The 12,388-nt window shown below is 47.0% G+C and overlaps 1 protein-coding gene across 1 annotated transcript in view; it reads right to left on the reverse strand.

The window, feature by feature from the left end:
* The window catches only part of ITIH5 (inter-alpha-trypsin inhibitor heavy chain 5), a gene marked incomplete at its 5' end in the record, with an annotated part of 88,348 nt that overhangs the window by 12,867 nt on the left and 63,093 nt on the right, over positions 1-12,388 (reverse strand). The window contains 2 exons of the mRNA XM_081106489.1: positions 382-691; positions 2,620-2,788. Of these exons, the coding sequence (XP_080962615.1) occupies positions 382-691; positions 2,620-2,788 (479 nt within the window). The remainder of the gene's footprint in view (positions 1-381; positions 692-2,619; positions 2,789-12,388) is intronic.

Below are 12,388 nucleotides of genomic sequence, written 5' to 3' on the forward strand. Positions count from 1 at the left end.
GAAGTGCTTTGAAATGTCAAGAAGACAACTGTAATTGGAATAGCTAGTTGAATACCCAACACGTGATAGCCATTCTGCCAATACTTTACACAGGTTTTCTCATTAAATTCTGTCAACTGACCATAATCCTTACTCTATAACGAGGGAACTTAAAATCTTGCCTAAAGTCATAAAACGGGACCAGAATTTGCAGCCAGACCTGCCTAATGGATTTCAAACTCCATATGACATCTCCCAGTATAACGAGTTATCGTCATTTCCAGTAGACTCAAGGCTAAGGTGCAGCAAACCATGCTCATTTCTGAGTCTCTCATAAAACCCAACCCTTAATCCCCTTCTGAGAGCCTCTCATAATAATCCCAAGAAGACAAACAAACGGACCCAATGAGCTGTGAGCCCGCATCCTCCTCCTCGTGAACGCGCCGTGTGAGGCCACAGTTCTCCAGCGACAGTTTTTCCAGCAGCGTGAAGTCCACGTCGTTCCCGATGCCGATGGTGAAGATGCAGACTCGGCCTCGGGCGGCCCCCTTAGTGTTGTTGAGAATCTTGAGGGTGTGGGTCTCCCCGACGGTGGGTTTCCCATCCGTCAGGAAGATGATGAGGGACACGCTGCGGTCCCCAAGGTCGTTGTTGGCCACGTAGTCGTTGAGCAGCCTGATGCCCCTCTGTAGGGCCCCGTTGATGTCTGTGCCTGTGGGACCAAAACGGGACAGCTCAGGCTTGTGTTCGTCTCCTTAAGCTGGCTGCACACTCATGGCTGTGGTTCACTCACCACTGTTCAAGAATTAGCAGGAGTGACATCTGGGGAGGGGAGGGAGGACCCCCCGCCCCGGCATATGGGGTGATTCTAAATTACAAGGCCTGTCTAGAATCTTGGCAACATTTTAACTCATTTTATCCTAATAACAACTGCATTATTATCCCCATTTAATGAACGAGGACATGGAGGCCTAGAGAGATTAAATGATTTGTGGATGATGGAGCTGGATTCAAATCCAGCATTCTGACTTCAGAATCTATGCTCCCAACCATGATGTTTCATGCCTTTGAGAGGAGCAGATTTATTTCCTGTCCACCTGCAGAGGTTGGGGCAATGAAGTGCCAAAAAAATAAAAAATAAAAATAAAGGAATCCATAAGGTTTCTAAGGTTTGAATTCCAAAAGAATGTAATACACACCAACCATTTGCTAAAGCTTTATCCCCACCTCCACAGAACATTTTAATTGTAATATGAATGTAGCATACATATGTCAGGGGCTATGCTAGAAGCTGGGGGATACACGAAGATGAAGAAGAGTTTCTCTCATCAATGACTGTACAGCCTTGTCAACTTCCTGCCGTAGATCAATGCTATAATATTGCATTAAGTCTAATCTAGTATTTCTCCCATCAACTGGTAAAAGATTTCCTAAACATCACTGTGGTGGAGACTGGTAGGAAACCCCATTGTAAGTCAAAGGTCAGTCCAAGCAAGATAAAGTTCCAAACGAAATTCATGTGGGAAATCAGAACTTTTTCTTGGAGAGGAAATGATGAATCTAGAAACTCTCAATGGAAAAAGACTGAACGGGATGTGTCATGGGCTTCCAGATGACCACCAAAGCAGAATAACTGAGACAACAAGTAATGGTGTCTCTGTGAATGGCCTCTAAGAAAGTGGGGAGGGCCCTGGCCAGTGTGGCTCAGTGGGTTGGAGTGTCATCCTGTGCATGGAAAGGTTATGGGTCTGATTCCTGGACAGGGCACAAACCTGGGTTGAGGGATCAGTCCTATGTGGGGTGTGAACAGGAGACAACCGATTTATGTTTCTCACATCCATGTCTCTTGCTCTCTCTCCCTTCTCCTCTCTCTAAAATTAATAAACAGATACTCAGGTGGGGCTTTAAAAAAAGAAGAAAGAAAGGGAAAAAAGGAGGGAGTGGTCAGGATCAGTTCCAACAAACACTCCAATATTGAGCACCTGTCAGGTGTCCATTGTACTAGTGATGAACTTGACAGCACGAGTAAGATCCAGGCCTGAGTTGAAGGAACTTACATCTAGCACAGCTGGGTAACATTGGCATACTGTTCTGATAATCTAGTTTTCTTAGAATTATGTATGACCTTTCCCTCCTCTGCACACTAACCTGGCACCAAAGTGTGCAGAGACTCAGAGCCCATCCACGGCACCTCCCAGGCCCCTGGGATTCCTGCTCTGCTCATGTTTCAGCCCCGCCGAAGGGAGTAAGGCGCAGTGGCCCAGTCCCACCTGCTGCTGCCTAGGGTGCTAGGATTCAAGCACACAAACACTGCCTCATCTAGTTGGCTTTACTCCCACACCCTAAAACAATTTACAAACCGGCTTCATTGCTCGGGATCCGTGAGATAAACCAGGAAAGGTTCCAAACCCTATCAGGTATTTCCCCCCATAACTTACTTGACCATCTTAGTCCAGGGCCTGGAAGAGGAGAATTTACAGAATCGCTGTTCAGAGAAACCTAAGCTTCTGGGAAAGTGCTCAGCTGTTATCTCCTTTCCTGTGATAGCTTCAGCATTCAAATCCTCATCTCTTGGCAGAAAATTTAGCTACTCACTTATTATCACGTCAAGCTAATGTGAAAAGAAGGACTCATATTTACCTCCGGTGGGCGACATGTGGTGAATGTAGACTTTGCCGTCTCTGATATTGTTGGGAGTCACTGATACCAAATGGTCCTTCCACACTTTGATTCGGTTGGAAAATCCAATGATATTGAAGTGATCCTGGGGTCGGAGGTCATGGAGGATTGTGAAGAGGGCATCCTTGGTCTAGAGGCAAACACAAAACCAAATCAGTTACATCAACTGCTTTAGTCCACATGTCCCCCGACTTAGAAACTGCACACCACGGACAAAGTCAGGGTTAAAATTAAGTGCTGACTATGTAAGGGCACTTGGGTAAATGTCCAAGTAACGATTATTTGCTTTATATCTATTTCCCTTACTACATTGTAAGCGCTTTTTAGGCACGTTCCACCCATCTTTGTAAACTCACGAAGTACAGGAGGTACTAGAAAGATTTAGTGAATGAATGCATAAATGAATGGGCAGATATTTCATTAATTAGAAGATTAAAAGTACAAATAATAAATGCTCTAGGAATTTTAAAAAGTGAAAAAATTGAGCCTGAGTGACATGAGAAAACTTCACTGAGAAGCAGGAGTATGAATGAGGCTTAAAGGAATTGGGTAACGTGAAAGCTAGGGAGGGCAGCCTGCAGGGAGCAAAGAAGATAAAGGAGACGGTTCGAGCAAAGCAAAGAGGTGACACAGGTGAGTCTGGACGTGCTGAGTGGATGAGAGGTATGGGAAGGAGACACGACTTGTGGAAAGAAAAGAAAGACTGTATGAAACTGAAAACAGAAAATCCTAGAAGCCAGGATAAGAGTTTCTACAATAACCAACCCTGTGCTGAAGGAAAGCACTGCGTTCTCTAAACAGCATTGTTGTTAGTCATTTACAGAGATTCATTATATGAAGCAAGGAGGCCTCATTACATAATTGCCTTAACACTGGCATCTGGCACCTGTTACAGGGATTAAGAGCACAGACTTCAGAGCAGGCAGTCAGGGTTTGACCCTAGATCAGCGGTTCTCAACCTGTGAGTCGAGACCCCTTTGGGGGTCGAACGACCCTTTCACAGGGGTCGCCTAAGACCATCGGAAAACACATATATAAGTACATATTGTTTTTGTGATTAATCACTATGCTTTAATTATGTTTAATTTGTAACAATGAAAATACATCCTGCATATGAGATATTTACATTATGATTCATAACAGCAGCAAAATTACAGCTATGAAGTAGCAACAAAAATAATTTTATGGTTGGGGGTCACCACAACATGAGGAACTGTATTAAAGGGTCGCGGCATTCGGAAGGTTGAGAACCACTGCCCTAGATCATCACGTATCTCTGTGTGGCCCTGGGGCTCTGGGTAGCAAGTCCTATCACTATCCTTTTGCACTGTGCCTAAGTTATCCCATCTGTAAAAGCAAGACAGTAATAGTGCTACCTCATCAGGTTGTCAAGAGGATTCAATCAGTTACTACACAGAAAGTATTCACAACAGGGCCAGGCACACAGTAAGTTATACACGTGTTTGCTCTTACTTGCTGGTGGGTGGGAAGTAGCAGAATCAAAGAGAAACAGTAACATCTGAGGTAGTGACTGCAGAATGAGGTGTGCTAAGGAACTATATATTTACCTTAAAAATACTTTATAGGTCTTTTCCCAGATGCTGTTAGCCTTTGCTTTATAACCGGCTCAGTCAGTGCTGCCCTCTCACGCTGCGCCATCTACCTCTCTGTGAAACAGTCATAACTTCTTTTCCCTTCTGAATGTTCCCTCTTCCTCTCTCTATTCTTCTCTTCAATCCTGTATCCAACTGCTCACTCTAACATCCCATCATCCAACCCTCGGATGTCATAGGAACCTCAAAACCCACTCTAGAAAACTAACCTGGGTGTGCTTATTTTTAAATCTGTGTATTACATTCTTTTAGTAAACTTACAGTTTGTAGTCTGAGCAAACAGATGTTTGCTTAACATTCTCCTTGTGGGTCCTAACCGAGCGAATGAAGTTGTGCCTCAATTTCCCCCATGTCTTCACTCCCAGGTGGAGAAAGCAGTGGAGTGTAATGAGATCATGGGCAGCATAATAATGATGACACTGGCAACTAAATTTTCCTGGGAGCCTCTTACTCCCCAGGTATGACGCCAAGTGCCAGACCTTTCCATATGATGCTGTGATGGACCCATTTAATCCCCACAACCCATCCAATGTGGAGTGAGTATTAATATTCCCATTTTGCCGGCGAAGCGGCTGAGGAATGAAAGCGTTAACTCAGCATCATGCCCCAGGGGAGCCTGGATGAAGATCCAGGAAGTCAGACTCCAGGGCCAACTCTGACACCAGCAGCAGCGGCATCTAAAGCCCCAAGATGCTGGCACTGAGCGTGTTCTGAGTTACAACCCTTATAATGTGCAGCTCATTTTGGGATTCCTTCCAAGTTCCTGCATGTTGACGGGCTCTTATTTCTTTGTTTCTTTCACTTGGTTTCTGGCAGCAATAAATGGATTCATTTCCTATAACATCCTTACAGAAAGCATCCAGCCAGGGATGAGAACAAAGAACCCATTTTATTAAATTCATCCTCGCATCCTACAGAGGGTTTGTCCCGCCTTCCCAACTGCCCCCAGCTCTTCCATGAGAAAGCATGGCAGTGGTGGGGCTTATTTTCATTCAGAGTCTAGGAATCCCCCGCTAGTCTCTGTTCTCTCCTCTGGTGCTGGGCCCTAAACCATCACCCTGGGTTGTTCAGAGGACAGACTCACTGGCAGCCGAATTTCCTGTCCTCTCCCAACCCTGACTCCCACTTTCAGGAAATGTGTCTAAGGATCTTATGAAAATAAGCAGATTCCACACCCAGAGTTTGTCGGCCCTGTCTGGACGCCGTTTAAAGTATCTGTGCAGCTCTCTCCTCTGGCTTCCCTGGATCCACCCTGGATGCCTCCTCTCGGAACAGTCCGCCTTGCCGTGGCTGGCCTCCTTCTCAGACCAGCCTGGGACGCCATGCTCTCGGCCCCCTCACACTGCGTACTTCCCCGCGGCCAATGACGGCATGACTGACTCCCACATTCACCTTCAGAGCTCACCACTCTCATGAGGTCCAGACTAAAGCGCCAGCCTATGGTCCTGCATGGCCCACAAGCACTCAGGTTGAAAATGTCGAAGACTGGAAGCTCTGCCTTTCTCCCCAAACCTTTCCTCCTCTGCTGCCGCTCCCAGCCAGTGGCCCAGGTCAGAAACCAGACCTCATGTTGCAGCTTCCTCCTGCCCGCTCCTGTGCCTCATGCCCTTGGCTCATCTCTTTTTGTAAACCCCTCTCTTCCTAAACCTCCCTGTTAAGGAAGGGCTCAGGCCACTTCTGCCCTAGATTGACAACAGATTACTTTTTTCTTTTGCATTTTTTCTTAATACAAAAAAATAAAATTCATTTTTTAAAAAAAGATCAGAAAAAAAACATGACTCAAAATTCCCCTCACCTGGACAGCTGTTGTACTACCTATCCCTTCAGAAACCTTCTTGTGTGTGGAATTAAAGTAAAATGGGTTCATGCATAATGCTATAACATTTTTATTTACTATATCACATGCAGTTTTAATGCCCATAGGTAAAGGTCTACATATCATTTTAATGGTGGCACTATATTCTACCATATGCATATACCACAATTAAATATTTTGAATATATTTTTTTAACTTTTGTTCATCCTCACCCAAGGATATTTTTTCCATTGATGTTTTGAGAAAGTGGAGGAAGGGAGGCAGGAAGAGGAGGAGAGAGAAAAAAAGAGAGAGGGAGAGAAACATTGATGTGAGAGAGAGATACATCGATTGATTGCCTCCTGCACATGCCGGAGACCGAACCTGCAACCCAGGTATGTATCCTTGACTGGGAATTGAACCCGCGACCCTTTGGTGTGCAGGCCAGCACTCTAACCACTTAGAAACACCAGCCAGGGCAATATTTTGCATATTTAAACAGTACTTCTATGAAACTCAGTATTTACACATCTTTGTGCTCATTGTTATTTTCTTAAGATAAACTCCCTACACAGAAATGGTGTGACAAAGGGCTGTACTTTTAAAGGGCTTATCCTGTCCTCACATTACTGCTAGAGTTATATTTTCAGTCCTTCTCAGCATTTAGTTCTGGGCTTACACATCGTTTCCTAAGAAAGCCCTTCTTGTCTCCTCACCACCACCGCACTATTCTCTCAAGCATGGCACCCTGTTCTTTTCCTTCACAACATTTATAGAGAGAATGCAATTACATATTTGTGCATTTACTTTTCATATATATATATATATATATATATATATATATATAATTGATTTTTTACAGAGAGGAAGGGAGAGGGATAGAGAGATAGAAACATCAAGGAGAGAGAAACATCGATCAGCTGCCTCCTGCACACTCCCCACTGGGGATGTGCCCGCAACCATGGTACATGCCCTTGACCGGAATCGAACCTGGGACCCTTCAGTCCTCAGGCCAACGTTCTATCCACTGAGCCAAACCGGTCAGGCTGTGCATTTACTTTTCTATCCAACTCAATCCTATGCTTCTGAGTACAGAGACTTGTTCCATTTTGTCACTCTATGTTGATGCCCAGCAGTGCCTGAACACATCACGGGTGCCTGACGCACCCCTCCTGAGTAAGTGAACGGGGAGTAATTGTCTGTCACTAGATAGGGGGCTGCTCAGGACAGCTGTCCCCTTGCCCTTCCCCACCTCCCAGCATGGTATTTCACACTGGCTTTCAGTGGGCGTCTGGCGAACGAGTAAACAAGAGAGCAGTAGAATTCTACTAAGTGAACACAAAGGAAGGGAGACACCCGTGCCCTTGAGAACCTATGGCAGGATATACTGAGAATGAGGACGTGTAGAAATCATGGAGCTGACTGGTAAAATAAATCAATCTGGTGATTACAATAAGCACATGTGGGTGGAGTGCCTTACGTGTTGATACTGATGGCATTAGCCAGGGAACTGGCAACACTTTGCCTCCTCCCCCATCCTTCAGTTTAGAGCCTACACAACCCCAGCGTGAGCATCAGACAGGCTCGGCGTCATTCCCAGCAGAAGGGCTAGACCTCTGGAAAGTCTGAAGGTCCGCAGCTGTGACAAGGCCACAACAAGCGGTGGCCGTCTCTGAGACAACACCATTGGGAGCCCAGCTCTAGGCACTTGGAAAGGTTCCCACTGCTCCCTGTTGGAGCTCAGAGCTGGCCAGGCACCCAAAAGATTGTTATTTGTTTAGCTGCTGGATCCTTAGGAATCCTTAAATAGTGTGCTAAAGACCTCCTGAGGGCCCCGCTTGGCTCCTCTGCTGATATTCTCCCCATTTGTGATGGATATTCTGCTTTCGGAATAGTTGTCCAAGCCTCTCCACCCTCCTCCCCTTAGCCCTGCAACTACAGATTCCTTATGACCTTGTAAGGCCACAGCTGCAACTTAACCTCACATGAACCAAAGCAAGGCAGGCCAGCGGGCTCAGAGTTGCTCCTTTTCCAGATGGATTATTAGGACCTTTTGGATGGCCTTCCACCCTCATCCCAAGGGGTAGAAGCTGCCACTGATGCTTGCAGCCACCACCATCCATTAACCCTTTACAGGCTCCTACCCTCCCCTTAGATGGGCTGGTGGCCCTAGGAATTCTGCATCCTGTAGCAGACTTAGAAGGCAAGCAGAAGGTGAGTGTCCAGATAGAAGAGTAAATGTGAGTAGGCTTAAGCTGATATTTCTGCATGGTGTGTTTATGTGCTGAAGATTAACAGAAGCTGAGTCAAACATTTCCCAAGAGCACAGTCCAGAGAACAGGGCAAGGACATCCCAGAAAGATCAAAGGAAGCCCAGAAAGGCAGAGAACGTGTCATCCTGGCTGGTCTGAGGCCAAGGGGCATCCATTGAGGGGTTGGACTGCATCTCCTTAAGGTCCCTCCCAAACTCAGGATGGTAGCTGCAGACTCTGCAAGTGAAGGCAACGAACTGAGCTGGTCACCCCACCCCACAATGCCCTCCAACTAACCTGACCTGAAGGAAAAGATACTGGATACCCAGCGTACTGTGTCCTTGGACGTATTCCCCTGTCCCCAAAGCTCCACCTAGTGGCCTTGCACTTTGGGAAGAAGTTGGCCTGCTGGAGACAAGCAACCCCAAAATGCACCACGTGGAGTAATGATACCCTGAAATTACCTTGCTAATAGGTGACCACAAGAGTCTGTGGAAATATGTTCCTTAAAAATCTTAGAAAATAAGCATATAAAATTTATGATTGTACATATTGTATAGTGTTCAACTGCGGGTAAGGATCTGATTAGTGAGAAGGGCTAAAAGTCTGGCCCTAGCTGGTTTGGCTCAGTCGGTGGATAGAGCATCGGCCTAGGGACTGAAGGATCCCGGGTTCGATTCTGGTCAAGTACACATGCCTAGGTTGCGGGCTCGATCCCCAGTGGGGGGCATGCAGGAGGCAGCCAATCAATGATTCTCTCTCCTCATTGATGTTTCTATCTTTCTTTCCCTCTCCCTTCCTCTCTGAAATCAATAAAAATATATATTTTTAAATAATAAAAAATTTGGGACCCTAAGAAAAGATTCCAGGAAGTTACCATCTTCACTCATCTTTATGTGGGGACAAGGGTAGGCCTCATGTGGAGACAGGTTTAGGTCACTCATCCAATGCTAGGTGGTAAGCCTGTCGTGGAGGAGTTAGTAAATCTTGGGGAGAAGATGGTGATGGGGAAGAGGCAGGCAAAACCAAACCCTGTACCTAAGAAAGAAGAAGGTTATGTACATAAGTGTCTGGCTGAGAAAGAAAACAGAATTCTTAAAGAGATCAGCTAGCAAGAGGCCCCGTGGGTCTCCTCTGGGTATGTGCCAGTCCCAAGGGCACCCGTCCAGAGGCAGCTGGTATCCACACACTGCCTGCCCATCCAACAGGGCAATGCGCAAGTGGTCCATCAGCAGAAGGGACCTGTACAACATCCAGATTACGTTGGGACTGAGGGAGATGAAAAGGTGCCCAAATGCAATTAATAAATGAAAAGGACCTACTTCCTATACTGTTTAGGAGTGAAGAAGTACCTAGGCCTGAAGGCAGGCGTTAGACAAAACTTTTCATCCTGGCTATTTACAATCACAAAAAAACAGGGTCACTTCTCTGCTAGAAACTATTTTAGTGATAAATTCCTCTTCTTATGTGTACTTTCCTTGGATTAAGAGGAGGAAAAGTATTCCTTTTGTAAACAGTGTCTTAGAAGTTAATTCCAGCTCTGCCTTAGGTTTATTATTAATAAAGTCCTTTCATCTCTGTGCATTTAAATGTTTTCAGAAACAAGGCAGGATATAAATAAACAAAAATAAACTCTCTGTTTCAGGTTCTCCATTCATTCAATAGGGTTGGCAATGGTCCTCCTTGTTCTAGTGGATCTTCAGGGGCGAAAGTATGCAGTCTCCTCTGATGTGTCTGTAGGAAGGAGCGGAGCTGGCCCCTGGAGACGCAGCCGCTGTCCACCCTGTGCTCATGCTGCCCCTCGTGGTGCCACTATTAGGGAATGGGCAGCTCTGTCCTGGGCACGTTGGGCCCCTCCATTAAGCTGTACTTAGACAGAGGATGGAACCTACCCCTGCCTTCCTCTCCCCGTTCCCTATAAAACTGAGTCCAAGCAGCTACAGGCTCTTGGCACAGCCCTCAAGGGGGTAAGCATTCCACTGTGCTAACTGCCATGTCGGGAGTGGCCATGAAACATTTCCCGAATAGAGAAGCATTACACAACAAGACCTTCAGAGTGAGCTGTGACTGGAGCCCAGGAACACTCGGCTGCCTGCTCACTCTTTGCTACCACTGTCGAGGTGCCCGTTTGATGCAGCTTTTCTCAAATATTTCTGCATCTGCATCAGACTGCACTGGAAAGGAACTAACTCTGACACAAAAGGCTTTTGTACCATAAACCCTGGGTTGTTAGGCATAATACAAGGGGAGCCTATGACATCATAGAAGAAACTCAAATTCAAGGGTATTAGATATTAGCCATCCCATGTTTTCGACAGAATGGCTGTGCTGTTCTCCTAAGCAGTCCTAACACTTGCCTAATTCTAAAATGTTTAACATAGAGTTGACATTTTTCCTTTCATTGGTCCACACGGTCCTTTTAAATGAAGCATAATCTATGATGAAAAGTTGAAAATAATCCAACAATGAAATCTAAGACCTTCTAAAAAGTCTTATCTGAGCCAGGAAAGAATCATGATCAATAGATATAGACCCTGAAAACAGCCCAAGTTTCTGAGATGACATCGGGAAATGCCCAATAGTAACTTGAGCTGCGGGTCAGCCTTCTCCCTTGCCTAGGTGGGTAAAGATAACGGACACTGGTGGGGGAAAGGGAGGTATATCTGTATTGCCCTCCTGTTAGTCTGTAGTCCTTCCTGATGCCAGTAGGGGAAGCCCTCAGTCCCAGCATGTCCTGCTCCGAGGTGGTAGGATGGCACTGTAGTTTTTCTATTTGAAGCAAAAGACAAACAAAAAGTAGCCTGGGACTCCATCAAAATTTGAAACATCAGACCCTCACTGCAACCTTAAACTACCTAAGTCCATAATGAGGAGAATGGATACATCCACCATCCCAGCATCTCTCCACCATTCCACGGGCATCCATGCATGCACTATCCCAGGTCACCCTGGAGTCCATGGGTATCAATTACGCTTAGAGTATTTCAAGATCATGATATTTCAGGGTCACAAGAAATTATTCTGCATAATGTAGAACTTTATATAGGGTGTCCCAAAATATATTTACACTAGAGGCCCAGTGCACCAACTCATGCACTGGTGGGGTCCCTAGGCCTGGCCTGTGGGGATCAGGCTGAAAACGGCTCTCCAACATCCCCTGGGGGGTCCCAGATTGTGAGAGGGCATGAACCCTGGAATCGGGCTCTCATCTCTCTGGTTCTGGGTATGTCACTCAAGAACCGCAGCTGCCAAGTCACTGCTGCTTGGCAGCTCCTGCATTAAGCATCTGCCCCCTGGTGGTCAGTGCGCATCATAGCTACTGGCCAGTCAGCCAATCACTTAGGCTTTTATATATATACTAGAGGCCCAGTGCACAAAAGTTTGTGCACTCGGGGGTGAGGGGGGGTTTCCCTCAGTCCAGCCTGTGCCCTCTCGCAGTCTGGAACCCCTCAGAAGATAACGAACTGCTGGCTTAGGCCTGCTCCCAGGTGGCAGAGGGCAGGCCCAATCCCTAGGCAGCCCCTGGTCGGGCTCAGAGCAGGGCTGATCAGGGGGTTGGGGTGCCGCCACTGTCACACTCAGGGCAGGGCCGATGGGGAGGTTATGGCTCTACCCCGTCACACACAGAGCAGGGCCCTTGGGGGGTGGGGGGGGTGGGGCGCCGCACCCTGTCACACACAGAGCCGCAGGGTGATCAGGGGGTTGGAGAGCTCCCCCCTATCAGGCACAGAGCAGGGTTGATCAGGGGGTTGGGGCACCTTCCCCTGTCAGGAACAGAGCAGGGCGGATAGGGAGGTTGTGGCCCCGCCCCCTGTCACACACAGAGCCACAGGGCGATCAGGGGGTTTGGGCACTGCCCCCTGTCACGCTGATCCTGGTGCCAGAAGGCTTCACGGCTCCGCTGATCCCAGTGCTGGGAGGCATATTACCCTTTTACTATATAGGACAGAGGCCTGGTGCATGGGTGGGGGCCAGCTGGTTTGCCCTGAAGGGTGTCCTGGATCAGGGTGGGGGTCCTGCTTGGGTGCCTGGCCAGCCTGGATGAGGGGATGATGGCTGTTTGCAGCTGG

This window comes from Myotis nattereri (genome assembly GCF_964212035.1).
Source record: "Myotis nattereri genome assembly, chromosome: 1".
Lineage (NCBI taxonomy): Eukaryota > Metazoa > Chordata > Mammalia > Chiroptera > Vespertilionidae > Myotis > Myotis nattereri.